The 13,907-nt window shown below is 39.7% G+C and overlaps 1 protein-coding gene across 3 annotated transcripts in view; it reads left to right on the plus strand.

Annotated features, from left to right (window-relative positions):
- Positions 1–13,907, plus strand: part of cdh22 (cadherin 22) — a 187,087-nt gene that overhangs the window by 168,591 nt on the left and 4,589 nt on the right. For all 3 annotated transcript variants that reach the window (XM_032513322.1, XM_032513321.1, XM_032513323.1), the window contains 3 exons: positions 5,131–5,248; positions 9,563–9,712; positions 11,371–11,472. In XM_032513322.1, the coding sequence (XP_032369213.1) occupies positions 5,131–5,248; positions 9,563–9,712; positions 11,371–11,472 (370 nt within the window). The remainder of the gene's footprint in view (positions 1–5,130; positions 5,249–9,562; positions 9,713–11,370; positions 11,473–13,907) is intronic.

Below are 13,907 nucleotides of genomic sequence, written 5' to 3' on the forward strand. Positions count from 1 at the left end.
TATATATATATATATATATTACTTAAAAAGCTTAGTTTTTAATCCTATTTTGAGTTCAGAGCAGTGCATTGTGATATTTAATGCTCCACTGGACACCATGGGGAGGCTTTTTCCACTGAAAATAATGGATGCGTTTGAAATAACACCTCTGATGCTTATAATGCATTCCAGGCTTCTGAGAGGAACCTCTCTCCGCACATTTTAAGTGGTTGTCTGTTTGTTTGTTTATTTATTTATTTATTACCTCCCTGCTGCCATCGTGAAGTGGTTGATTTGTGCTGCGAATGAGAAAGCTGCCTCGCTCTCGCAACCTTGACCTTTCAGACATCTCAAGTGCAGATGGGAAATACTTTTTGGGAAAGTCTCCCCTTCTAGCTTTCCAGAGATGCAAGAGATTTAAGGGGGTCAGGAAAGGGGACTGCTAGATAGAAATCTAATTAGGTGATTTTGCTTGAGGGAGCTTCGCTAGCTGCTCGATAAACTCCCACACGCTCGCTCCGCTCCTCTCTCATTTCCCTCCCTTACTTCACTCTCTGTCTCCCCTCAGCAGTGTGCACTCACCCCGAGATGCCGCCTGAGTGTCCCCCCGCTGAGGGCACAGGCACAGGACGCAGATCATGACTCCCTTAACTACGTCTTCACTGCTGTTCATATCTCTTCAAAGAAATGAGTAGATTCATCTCTCCGCTGCTGATAAAGCTTTTGCTTTAAGTGTCTTCTCTTCTGGTCATTATTCCATTACCTTTAGACCGGAATAAAGGGCTCCGAAGAATGATGAGAAGATAAGACAAGGCCCGCTTTGGGATACAGCACACTGGACAGCACACACTGGATTCTTCATAGATCACTGTGGATGGACGTGATCCGTTGTGGTCTTTGGAATAATGAAACTTATAAGAGCATGGTACAGTAACTCATGTGAGTTAGTCATGCAATAGTGTGGCAGCTTTTGCAACCCCTCAACCTCCTACAAAGGTTGTTATTATTTGACTACTGTGCATTACCAGTGTGTGGTTGTTGGTAATGTGCACAGCATGAAGTAGTTTAATGTTTAACTAACTCTTACCATGATGGGGAAAATACACTGGTCCTGGCACATATTGGAGGACCATACAGAAGTCATGGAACTCGTCTGGGTGTGCCGGGCCAGTTAGAAAATGGGAAAAAATGCACTGGTGTATCCCGAAGCTGGGAAAAAAAGAGAGTGGTACTTTAATGTGCCAACAACTTTCAGTGAAAACAATACATCTAAGTGTTTTGGGACGCATGTTTTGTATTGCTCTCACAAAGTGGTTGTATTTGCTTTACTTATTTGCCAAGAATCGGTATTGTTAGCTATCCAGTTGGAAAACATGAATGCCATGAATCAGAGCCTCATTCTCAAAAGCAATAAAAGCCATCACAGTTTATAAAAGTATAGCATTCTGGACCATGGGTAAGATTTGAGATGGCATGTAATGATGTTTTTATAAACGCTAAATATAGGCTGTAACACCTGGTTCATTTCGATGTGGTTTTTGTGTTTCTTGATTGCAGAATTTCCGGCGCGCTCAGGAAGAAGCATGTGATTTACCCTGAAATCATGCCGCAGCATTTTGTAATTACAAAGTAAGCCATAATATCCCAAACCTCCCTGAGCTGTGGGTATGACTAAGCCTGTTCTGTGTCTGTGATGCAACGTCAATGCTGAGAAGCTGTTTATTGTGAAGGTACAATTGTGGCCCGGAAGTGTGCTCGGCGGTAGCTTAGTCACAGTGCTGCATAGCCACCGCTCAGGCTCATAACTCAGAGTTGGTGCAGAGCTCTAAAGGAAGGAGGCTGTCTCACACAGACAGGCAACATGAGCTTAAAAGTTCCACAATGAAGCAGATGTCTTGACGTGTCAGGAGGTGGTGTTTTGTATTGTTGTTTGAATAATTAATTTGCAGGTAGATGATTAATGAGGGACACAACTTTCTGGAATGGAGAGGCATGAGAGGGAGATAGTTTGGAGAAGATAAACGCAAAGGCCAAAGCATTCAGAGGAAAAGGAATTCAGTGATGAATGTGAAAGAGCTGGCTGAAGAGGCAGAGAGGTACAGGAAAAACAACAGAAGAAGAGTTCAGTCCAGTAAACAAAGCCGTGTTTAACATTGTGTAAGTGTCCTGCCCCTTAAATAGGAGACTGCTGTTCTAACAGCTGAGTAATGGTTTGATATATTTCCCTCGATCTTATCTGATACCGTGAGGTTTTGTGAGACCACACAAAGGAATTACACCAATCGAACAACGTGCTTTAATCACTCGGAGAAACGCCTCACTTAATACTAGTTCTGGGGTTGTTTGTCATGTGTGTTGCTGCGGATCCCTAACTGTGTATGTGGGAGAGAATTAGAGGTTTCACTGCAATATGAAACTAGTCTTGCTTAACAAAAAAGAACATGTATTAGGACCACTGTTAGGAAAAAATAATTATTTGTATTAAGTAGACATCCAAGTTAAAATGTAATTGGGGGTCCTCTTACAAAGTTTTACAAAAATGAAAGAGAGCCAGTGCTGGATGTCACAGGGATTGCCTCTCTCTGTCTCTTTTCCCAACCATTCACAATTGTTATAATCAAGTACAATGTGTGTAATGGATAAATCTCTCCTTGAGCCTCCTGACCCGCTTTGATGTGTTCTGATTTATTGTCATGCAACTTATTGAAGGGTGTTGGCTATTTCAGTTGATTATTAAGGAATAATGAATCGTTCAAATTCAGAAGGAATATACTTAGTAAAGAAAGCTCTTTGTGTAGAATAGGCAAGAGAGAACAGCTGACTGTGTGTGCAGTAGGAGTTATGCTTCCGATACTTGTAAAGGCTGACAGGAGTGTTGCTGAACAAATACCTGTAACGTGTAAATGAGAAAACATGGAACATAAAGAAACCGAGCTTCCGTAAAGTCGGTGGCAGCAATCAGCTTTTCCTGTAAACAAGAGTAAAAACAGTTATTGTGCTTTTGACAAAATGACATTTGCCATCTGTGCTACAAGTTTGCTGTATTCTGTGATAGACAACAGCAGTAGATATGGAACACAGCAGATGTTTAGCAGATAAAAAGAGGGACATAAACGTACACAACTCTGCAGACTTTACTGAATTACAAAGTATTTTGTAATGCTGTGTGCTACTGCTATTCAATCATTCTAAAACTGTGAAACGCTTGAAATTCCATGCTTTTTGGTCTAAACGGAATACCCAAATTAAAAGTGGGACAGCTCCTGTATACTGTACGTGGACACTGGGGTGTGCCTGACATTGTTGGAAAGGTAACACTCTCAAGGTTTTGTTACAAATATCAGGGTGATTCCAGGCCTTACTGACAAACAGTTACAGAGGCTAGAATGGAGGGGTTTTATTTCCATCCAAGTCATACATCTGTAAGCTGACTAAAATACACTGCTTAATGCACACTGTTAACGTTAGGGAATATTTTAGACAATGAAACGGCGAGTTCATGAGTTTGCCATGTACACCAACGAACCAGCTATACTATAAGAGAGATACGAGAGAGAAGCTCATAAACAAGCTTTCTTCATTTTCCTGGAGCACGAGCGGATAGTTGAAAGGAACATCGCGACTGTTGTGTGGAATAAGGTTGGTGGGGAAAAAAGGGAGCTACGCCTTTCCATTTCGCCAAGAGGAAACTCAACAAAAAGCCATTTGCCAACACTAAATATCAAACAAAAGCCAGACACTATGTAGTATTAAATTGCTGTGAGCTGTAGCCTCATTGACCACTTCTGACCGGAGGCAGAATATAATGTAATCTTGATTATTCCTTCACAGCGCTGTGTAATGCAAGCAAATGTCAGAGCTGGACCGGGCTGACACAGCACTTTTCATCGGACTCACCCCAGGTTAATAAGTCTGCTGCTAACTAATAACATTAACCGGTCAACGGTTAAGCCACTAAACCTGTACGGGAATTAACACCTCTGCTGAAATGTTATATTTGTCAACAATCATACGACAAGAGACAGCGTCTCTCTCTCTGATTATGGATTATATTCTTGGACTACAGATTTTGGGAAAAATTCTGTATTAATAAGTGGAGATAAACTTTTCAGTTTGTACAGCTTCAGGACACTGATATAAAATGTTGTCTAATGATACAAGGGGATTTAAGTTTAGGTTTAGTTTTTTCTTCCTTTTAAGCCAAAACATCTTTTAACTTGGCTCATTATACCGCTTGGCTCTTAGTCTGCTGTTTTTTAAAATATTTATTCAGAATATTTTGACATTTCAAAATTTTAACAATTTAATCAGAAACACTGAATAGTATATTTTTGGTTTTTTAGTGAGACTTTGCAATTAACAAATATAAGGAAAATCAAAATAATAAGAAATATGTGGACTCATGCGTAGTGTGGCTACAGCGGATGAAACAGAGCTGACAGATGGGAAAATGTCATTTATCAGCTTGTGGTTTGATGCTGGCTGCAGAGTTTTAGGATGAGAGGAGGACGAATTGTCACCGAGCGGCCTGTGTTGAGGTGAGAGGATCTCCAGGGGCTGCTTGATGTCTGCTCAGCTCACACTGAATGAAATCTCACCGTATTGTGTCCAGACTAAATTCTCAAAATGTTATCACAGTCGAGTTTTATCTTTGAATGTGGATCACCATTATATAGCATTAGATAGGAGGATGACAGCCTCAATGGCTCTCTGTGTCTTCTTTTCTGTCCCTCTGCATATTTTCAGTTAGTCTTTGCAATTTCTTAGAGCAAATATGGCAGCCTCAAAGAATAACCTGTTCCCTTTTCTGTTCAAAAAAGGCTTTTTTTCAAGGCATTTTATGACAGTTTTGCATTTTTATGTTTCTGTATCAACTTTCCAGAGAACAAAGGTTTTATCTTTTTGTGACTGTAGCCTCTTTGAAAGGCACTTTTACAGGAAGCCTTCTGAGTCTGTCGCATCCATGTACACTCGCTCCACCTCACTCCCTCCCTCATGAAAGAGGCATTTGAAATGTAAAGTGTAAAGTGCTTTTCATATTCATTTTCTTGTTCCTATTGAGTGAATCTGAGCAGAAAATCTAACCTCTGTATCGTTTTTTTTCTTGTCCTTTTATGTCCCTCTCTGCTTTGGTTGCTTCGCTATTCTTAGCTAATCCACACCATCAGTGTAGTGGATAGAGACGAGCCACAATCTGGACATCGCTTCTACTTCACCCTGGCTCCTGAAGCCTCCAGCAATCGACACTTCACCCTGCGGGATGTCAAAGGTGAGAGGGCAAAGGTCATGTGTTGTGGCTTTTATGGGGCAGAAGCATATTTAGGTAGCTGTGCTGCTGATCCCATTATCAGCATAAATGGACTTTTAGTGTATAGTTGGTACAATGTTTAAGATTATGATGAAGCTTATAAAGATTAGAGAGTTTCAGATGATCTCTCTTTCCCTGAGCAGCCTGTTCTCCACCATTCGACCTTTGTTTACAAAGCTCACAAAAGTTGTAATTCATAAGAATTACAGTGCTTAACTTTGCATGGTGCATGGTTCTGCATTAACACACACGACATTCAAGCCAGAGAGCAGAGTTTGCTTCCCGGAGAAAACTAAAGTCTTTCACCCAAGAAATGCCTGTTTCTTAGCAGTGTTTTGATCCAAACAACAATCTTTTTCCAAATCTTAACTAGACGTTTTGGTGCCTAATCTTAACTTTTGTCGCGGCAAAACTGTCATATTTTGTGAACTTAATTTAACCGTAATGTCCGCCAAAACGACCAACAGCTCGCGGTGTTTAGTACCCGGTTCAAAGTCCCCTTTTTTTTTCAAGTACCTGAACCACCAACTACCCCTTTTACAACAGAGGTCCGTAGCCAGCGTCCCAAAGGTTTGTAGCGGCTTAAACAACTATAGCAACTGCCGCTGGTCACATGACCAGGTGGCGCTCTCTTATTTTCGTAGGATGTCATATGTTTTTGTGTGCACACATTCTTGTATGATATCATATGGACCCGTTCATGAGAATGTGTTGCCCTGAGAACGTTTGGTGAAATGCTTGAGGGCATACTGCAAATGTAGACCTTATGGAAATATTGAGAGTTAGTTTTAAAAGACATGCGGTTTCTAAAACTTTGAAATAATTGATGAATATTTTAGTCACTTCATTCAGATGCCAGATTGTTGATGTTTTTAAAATAACAACAATTCGACGAGTACACTACCAGAATATTTTCCCAAAAAACGCGAATGCAAAGTAGTTTTTTTTGTACCTTGGCATTACTATTATTATTATTATTATTATTATTATTATTATTATATTTGGATAAACAACACCGATTCCTTGTCCCTTTTAGCAGAGTGATACTATTGGAAAATATGATGTGTGCCGATGCTCGCCTGACACGCTCGTTTAAAATTGTCTGAAGAAGTTCGCTTGCCTGTACAAACTGCATCACTAAGCTGAGCTTTTTTTCCACAGCAATAGCGTTTTATACTAATTTAATTTTCTTTCTTTTTTGAACACTTTATTTAACACATCTTTCTTGATTCCTCTCAAATAGCAAGTCAACAGCCTTCAGCTAAGTGTCATCACAAAAATTGCATAACGTTAAAAATCAACATTTACACGTATCTGCACAATGTAGAGAAACATTAAAATCACCAAGCTCCCCAGTGATGACTTTGCTTGTCAGGAAGATTAGTTTTTGTAAGCTTGTCTGCACTTGCAGATCCCTCGTTTAGAGATGTGTACCAAAGTGAATGTGACATCTGGCTAAATCAAGATTGATCTGACACCAGGAAAATGTCAGGGAGCAGCTCTAGCAAGGGAAATGTCACAGTGTGGAGGCAACGAGGCCTGCTGCAGTCCTGCTCCCATGCATGTGAAAGTATACGTAACATGTTCCTTTTGTAAAGTACACACACATGTGTGTAGACGTGCAGGAAAAAGTACAGCAGAAGTGTCCCTCTGGCTCTTTCTTTTTGTCTTGTATGCAGTAATACGCACTCATGCATTACACACACAAACACACACACACACACACACACACACACACACACCATAACATCATGCAGGCCCCTACTTCTCTGTGATTGTGTGTATGCAGATGATTAGGGAGTATATTAATGATGATAATTTAATGCATCATGTTAACCCAACATACCCAAACATACAAACCAAGCACAAATACACAAATTTATTTAGATATACAGTATATGTACTCATATGTAATATTGATCCCAAGCACTACTGCAGACCATGTATGTATTTTGGTAAAAGACAAACAGAAACCCCACACCGACTTTTGATCCTCCCACCCCTCTTTTTTCCACTCTGGTGTCTCTTTTCATTGACACATTTGTCAACCTGTCACTTTCAATCTGTCACTTCCTCTTTTCCCTATCATGGTCTCACATGGTGTTCTGTCTCTAAGCCTTGACACACAATGATGAAAAGGCTGCACCCCCCACCACCCCCGTGTTGCTAAACTCTTTTAAGTCGTTGCTGGCAGTCTGCAGAACAAAACGTACACCACAAACTGCCATCATATTACCTGGAAAATGCCCCACATCATGGTTTCCAAAAATGCCGTATGATGTGAAGTTGAAGGAAAAAGAAATTCACCTTTTAGTGGATCTCTTTTACTTTGATTCCATGCATTTGTGAAAGGTTTTTGTAATCCTTATTTTATTTGTATATCGGTTGGTTAGTCAGGGACATTTCAAGAGCCTTTTTTTCACGTGTTCCACTTTGGGAGACATTTATAAAGCGTGAATGGCAACAATAAAGTGATACAACATCCGGGCTGTCATACAGTACTTTACAGTGCAGCTGACAGTGTTAAAAAAAACAAAACACTGTAAAAACTTGGTAAAAATACTGAATAAAGCAGTTTCATTGTTAAAAATCCATTTTTCTAAAGCAGACAGCCGTGGAAGAGAATGCTGTGTTAACGTCAAAAAGGACAAACTCAGGGGCGTAACATTCTCGTAGATACAGTAAACATTTAGTATAAAGATTGTTCTACATGAGCCAGAGAAGCTCTAGGGCGACATGGATAACGGTGATATATGTTCTGGGAGATGGATTGCTTGGTATCCGCAAGTCTACCTACAAAGCTTTTCTGACTCTATTTGTCAAAGCCACCTTCTGTATTCTGGGTTACATTTATCTATGTCTCCGGGAGAGGGCTGATGCATATCCACCGGTGAAGTTTAATTTCAAACAGTGACTCTCTCACTCATTTTCTCTGCTGTTTTTGTTTGCTGAAAAAAACAAAACATGATAAATGTTAATAGCACCATAGCAGTTCTCTTACCCAGTGAAATCCTTCAACCTTCTGTTAAACTTGACAGTCCTGACACCCTTCGTCTGGAGTCCTTGACCTATGCAACATGGCTTTGATTTATTGAAACTATGTATAACAAGGATGGTGCTTTTCTGTCTGTCCTTTTCTTTTCATTTGACCCTTTTCTTGAGGAAGTTTCTTACATTGTTTTCTTAATCAAATGGCAAATATCTTACATTCGCTAAGTTTCCATCCACTTGTCAATCAAATTATCTGGTTTGGTAAAAAAAACTGGTAAAAAAAAACTTGTGAAAGTGTGTTTCCTTCCAACGACTTTAAAGCAAATGAAAACCTGTGCGTGAAGACGTCACGTGCGGTTTTGCAATCACATTGGTATATTGAATTGATTTTAGACATTTTAAGGTGTTTCCATTCATTTTAGCACTGAATCGCACAACATTCAAGCAAATCTTTACGTTTTTCTAGACAAAATGGATTGCGCGTGATCAATATTGCACAAGTTATAATAGTGCTTATGTGCCAGCTGATAGCGACATGTACAACTCTCTTTTTTTGAGACATGTATCACTGTTTGAGTTCCTTCCATTTACTCCAGGGGACATCCCACAGCTTGTCCTAACCTTTGTTCGACATTTCCTTTGCGAGTTCCTGATAAATTAAATTCAAAAAGTCTCTTGTCTCCTCGTTTGTCCACTTCCATCAGTCTTTGTTGACACCCGCCATGTGTGAGAACAGAGCGGAAATACTGGGCGGAATTAACTAAACTTCTTTGTTTTGTAGCGGGTTGCAACAATAAAATGACCTAAAACTTAATTGAAATTCATTATTTATTCGGCAAATAACGCTTCCATCAGCGTTTATTACATAAGCCGTAAATCAATCTAGAGAAAATCCGATGAGACCGAACGTATTTCCTTTGAGTCGATTGTCATGAAATTCCATCGGATTTTACTGTTTCCATAAGGCATTTTTAATTCTATATCACTTAATTCAGATAAAATGTGTGGATGGAAACATACCTAATGACAAATATTTAAGTCTTAAAAACAATATGATACTAGTAATCAAATATGCCGACACGCCCACTTGTTTCTACGTCCAGTGGTGAGTTAAAAGAACTCACTGGGTGGAGATTCATCAGTTGCAGCCTAGTAAAAAACAGGCTTCAGTGAGCAGACAGGAGTGGTTTAAGTGGTTTAGGTCTCAAAATTTTAAGTCATTCATGTGTAATTCTCTGCTTTTTCTTTCCCCACCCCCTGACGAACTCGCACCCATTCACCCAGACCACACAGCTGGCATCCAGACCCAGCGATCAGGCTTTAACCGCCATGAGCAGAATGTGTACTTCCTGCCCATCCTAGTGGTTGACAGTGGGCCTCCTTCCCTCAGCTCCACAGGCACCCTGACCATTCATGTCTGTGGATGTGACGCAGGTGAGAGCAACTATAGGAGCTGCACCATCATTAACATTATCAGCATTGTCACCTTCTGCATGAGCAGTTCTAAAAAGGTCATCTCCATGCCACTGGTTTGGTCAGCAAACAGTTCTTATCAGCTTATATTTGTGGAAAGCAAAATAACACAAGGTCACAAATCTGCACACAAAGGGCCCTCAAGAGGGATTTCAGCTGTGTGAAAATATAATATATACATATATGAAACATATTATACAGTTTTTTCAATCACTTTGCCACTAATTTCAGAACCTGGATTTCATTTTTCAAAACTCTAGACACAAAACTCAAAACGGTCATCACGGTAACACAGGCTGTCCAATGTTCAAAACATTGCATTGTGCATTCATATCTTTAAAGAAATCTTGCATTTGCACAATCATTGGTTCAAAAAACTAATTCATTGTGAAATACCATAGAAACGTTACTTTAGATCACACACACACAAGCTACCAAAAGTTTCACTGTGTGATTGTTCGTCCAATCATTAAATATTGTAGTACAAAATTGGTGATACATGTTTCATTATTGTACTACATAAAAATACATTCCTGTACAAGCACTGCAGTAGTAGGGAGAATACTACAGACACAGTGGAATCGTTGAACAAAATGTACGGTACAATCACAACATAGGTTTATTTGAATCAAAGCTTAATAATTTGCTAGGAAACTCAAATGCAAATTCAATGTTCCTCAACTTGCTTGTACTGTAAAAAGCAAAAGAAAGAAGTGATAACTGTACTGCTACATCTTCATCAACTCATCAACTTCATAAACATGTGGATTTGGCCACAGGTTCTCATCTACATTGCAATTAGCCAAACATCTTGGAAAAAACCTTTGGGCATGGCAAACAATGTGGTATGAGTGTATATATATATAGATAGATATATATATCTATCTATATATATATAGATAGATATATATAAAATATTTTTCAATCATCTGTAAAAAGTTGTCAGAACTGAACGGGTAGTTCCAAGAGCCTGCATGCATACAGTGCAGTACTGTCAATGCTGTAAATAGACTTAGAGTAAAGGTGATACACGGGACCATAGAAACCGTGTCTGATAAACATTAGTGCATTGCAGTAAAGAATGATGATGAAATATTACATTCATAGATAGTGTAGTCTAACTGGTTTATGCTCCACGCTAATTGGTGACAATATATCTGGGTATCTTGAAACTTTCATGATCTAAATATGGAATATTGTTTCCGTCTTCATACAACTATGCATTAAGAGTAATGCAACAGTTACTTCTCATTTTGAGCAGTATCAAATGGTAGTTAGATTACTGTAATGAAATGAATAGACAATCATTTGAAATGTAATGTGGGAATTGCTTTTTGAAGTAGTAGTACTTTGATGTTAAGTTGTGTCTTGAACAGGTGATTTTTGTTAAATGAACAAAGGATCTTAGATTTATGCGTATTGTATCCAAGCAATTGAAACAAGTGCTTGTGAGTTTTGTGTCTAGAGTTTTGAAAAATGACATCAAGGTTCTGAAATGAGTGCCAAAGTGATTGTAAAAAAAAACTGTAAAACAGTGCTTAATCCTTGTCCACTGAAGTGACTCATAACTGGCGTTAACTCTTTATAGTAAATGCAATTTTTTTCTTTGTGGAACACAGAGGGAGCCATCCAGTCCTGCAATGCCACAGCCTACGTAATGAGTGCTGCTCTCAGCCCTGGAGCTCTTATAGCACTACTGGTCTGCATGCTCATCCTCATAGGTAAGCACATGGCTGTACTCATGTATGTATGGGTGAATGAGCAGATAAATGTATGGGTGTACGATGTATGACTAGAGAGATGGATAAGCACAATTCATTATTATTGCTTTGCTGGGGTCATTGCTAAGTTCAACTACTCCAGCAGGACCACCACAAGCACTACGCTCAATAGTGGTATGAACTAGTAAAACAGCTAGACTGCAGGGCTGCACCAACAGTAAAGACACAACTCCATGTCTGCTGCTCATACAATCATGCAGCCAAGCATGTGTCTTTTAGTGGATTGAACACTTTTAGAAGTTATCTATATTTCAGGAACAATATTGCATGCGTAGTGGCAGAAAAACTATGTTGAATGACATAAAAGCATGATTGATTTTTCATCTTTCTTTCATGAGGCTTTGCTGTTGGACATTTTGTTGCCACTTTTCTGAGGGGAAAGCTTTTGTTTAAACAGGAGCACAGATGATGCACGGGTTTGTGAATGATATCAAGCCACTTTGATGCTTGGAACACAGAAGGAGATGGAATGAATGGAGGTAAAGTGGAAGGGTTGAGAGAAAGCAAACAGGAAAAAGAGCTGCCTCAGCACTTGTATACCTCTGGAACCGCCGGCTTTAAATAGATAAGGCTTTCCAGACATTCTGACATTTTTATACACGTACACACACATGCACAAGCTAACATACACATGCAGGCCCACGCTCGCCCTCTCAGCGCCCAAAGAGGTTTAGTATTTTCATAGCTAAAAAATGTATGAAGTAGCTTCTCGTTCTTCCCCCCGCCGTACGTCTTAGCCTCCCACTCTTCAGTGACAGAAAGAAATGACAACGTTCTCCCAGTGTTTTGTCTCCCCTGCTCGCACCGGTACACGTTTTACATGCAGCCAGTGAATGATGAATGATGTGACACCAGGCTTTAACTGTGACTTACATTGCTATCTATTTCTTTTAAGAGCTTTTCTAATGAGAGTTGTTAAAACTCTGTCTCCATTAACCAACCCATCGACTGGAATGAACTTCAAAAGCAGAGCATCATTTATTCATCATAGTTTTAAAAGCCTCAACAAAAATGTTATGTACAAATCTGAGGCAACCTCGGCTGGCTATAAAAAACTGTGTTTGCAGTGTATCGTGGGTTTGGTGTTCTGGGCTAGATGATATCCCCTCAAAGGCTTGATTCTCTGGCCTTAAAACTTGTGGAAAGCTAGACACTGTGCAGGGAAATAGAGTTGTGTGGTGCAAACATAATTATTTTCATTGCAGCCTTGGTTATTTGGATGAAAACATGCATTATTCAGAGTAGCATGCTTATTGGAAAGACTGTGAGGCTTTAACTATTTTGGTATTTTTTATGTTTTGTGCCATTTTGATTTAACTATAGAAATTATAGCAATAGTGTCAGTGACTCTAATCAGTCCATGCAACTTTGAGTGACTGATCCTGATTGGTAAAAGAAATTATAATAATATGACCTTTATTTATAAAGCGCCTTTCAAAACAAGTGCTTTACATTCATTTAAAAAGCAATGACAGAAAAGGCAGAAATGGCAGAAAATAAACAAAAATTAAATCAATAAAAAGCAAGTCTAAAGTAGTACGTTTTTAAAAGAGACTTAGAAGCTGACAATGAGTTGCCTTTCCTGATCTCGTCCGATAGGTTGTTCCACAACTGGGGGGGGCCTGATCACTAGTTTTGACCTTGAGTGCCCTACCAGAGGATCTCAGGTTACCTTTAGGCTTGTATGGGGTAAAACTACCCCCATACGAGCCTTTAAAGGGATCATTACAATTTTAAGGCTTTCAGTCCCTCCAAAATGGACTTGACATGCATCAAAATACTGAAGGACTTACTGAAGGACTGGGTTAAGATGGAGTGCCTGGCTTCTGCTAGTCATCATGTGGACAGTACAATCTCAGGGCTATAGGGTCTGGTATCAGGGGGATGAGCAGTGTTCTCACAACTATCGTGTTGTATGAATAACAGACGGGAGCGAGGCATGTGGCAGCAATCTTATCGACTCCACATTGCGCTTAGACAAATAACTCCTCACCTATTAACGGCAATCGTTCTCTCAATGTGCCATTACCGCTTGCTTCTTGTCTTCTCTCTCGCATGCGCGCACTCACACATACATACAGACACACACACACACACACACACAGACAGACACACAGCATCTACCTAACCAGCCAGCCAGCACTCCCTCTCTCCAGAGGCTGGACCACCTCTATTACATAAATTATTGGATGATGAGAAAAATGAAAACAAATTTCTGCCTAATTATTTTTACAAACAAACAGTCCCTCCATCAGTTCATTTATAAGCCTGATGTGATGAATCCATTCCACTGCATCGCAGCATCTGCATGAATCTATTCCAATTACCTCCCATCTGCTTGTTATGAACTCCTGGGTTGGGGGCGTCAGAGGGCG

This window comes from Etheostoma spectabile, chromosome 4 (assembly GCF_008692095.1).
Source record: "Etheostoma spectabile isolate EspeVRDwgs_2016 chromosome 4, UIUC_Espe_1.0, whole genome shotgun sequence".
Classification (NCBI taxonomy): Eukaryota; Metazoa; Chordata; class Actinopteri; order Perciformes; family Percidae; genus Etheostoma; species Etheostoma spectabile.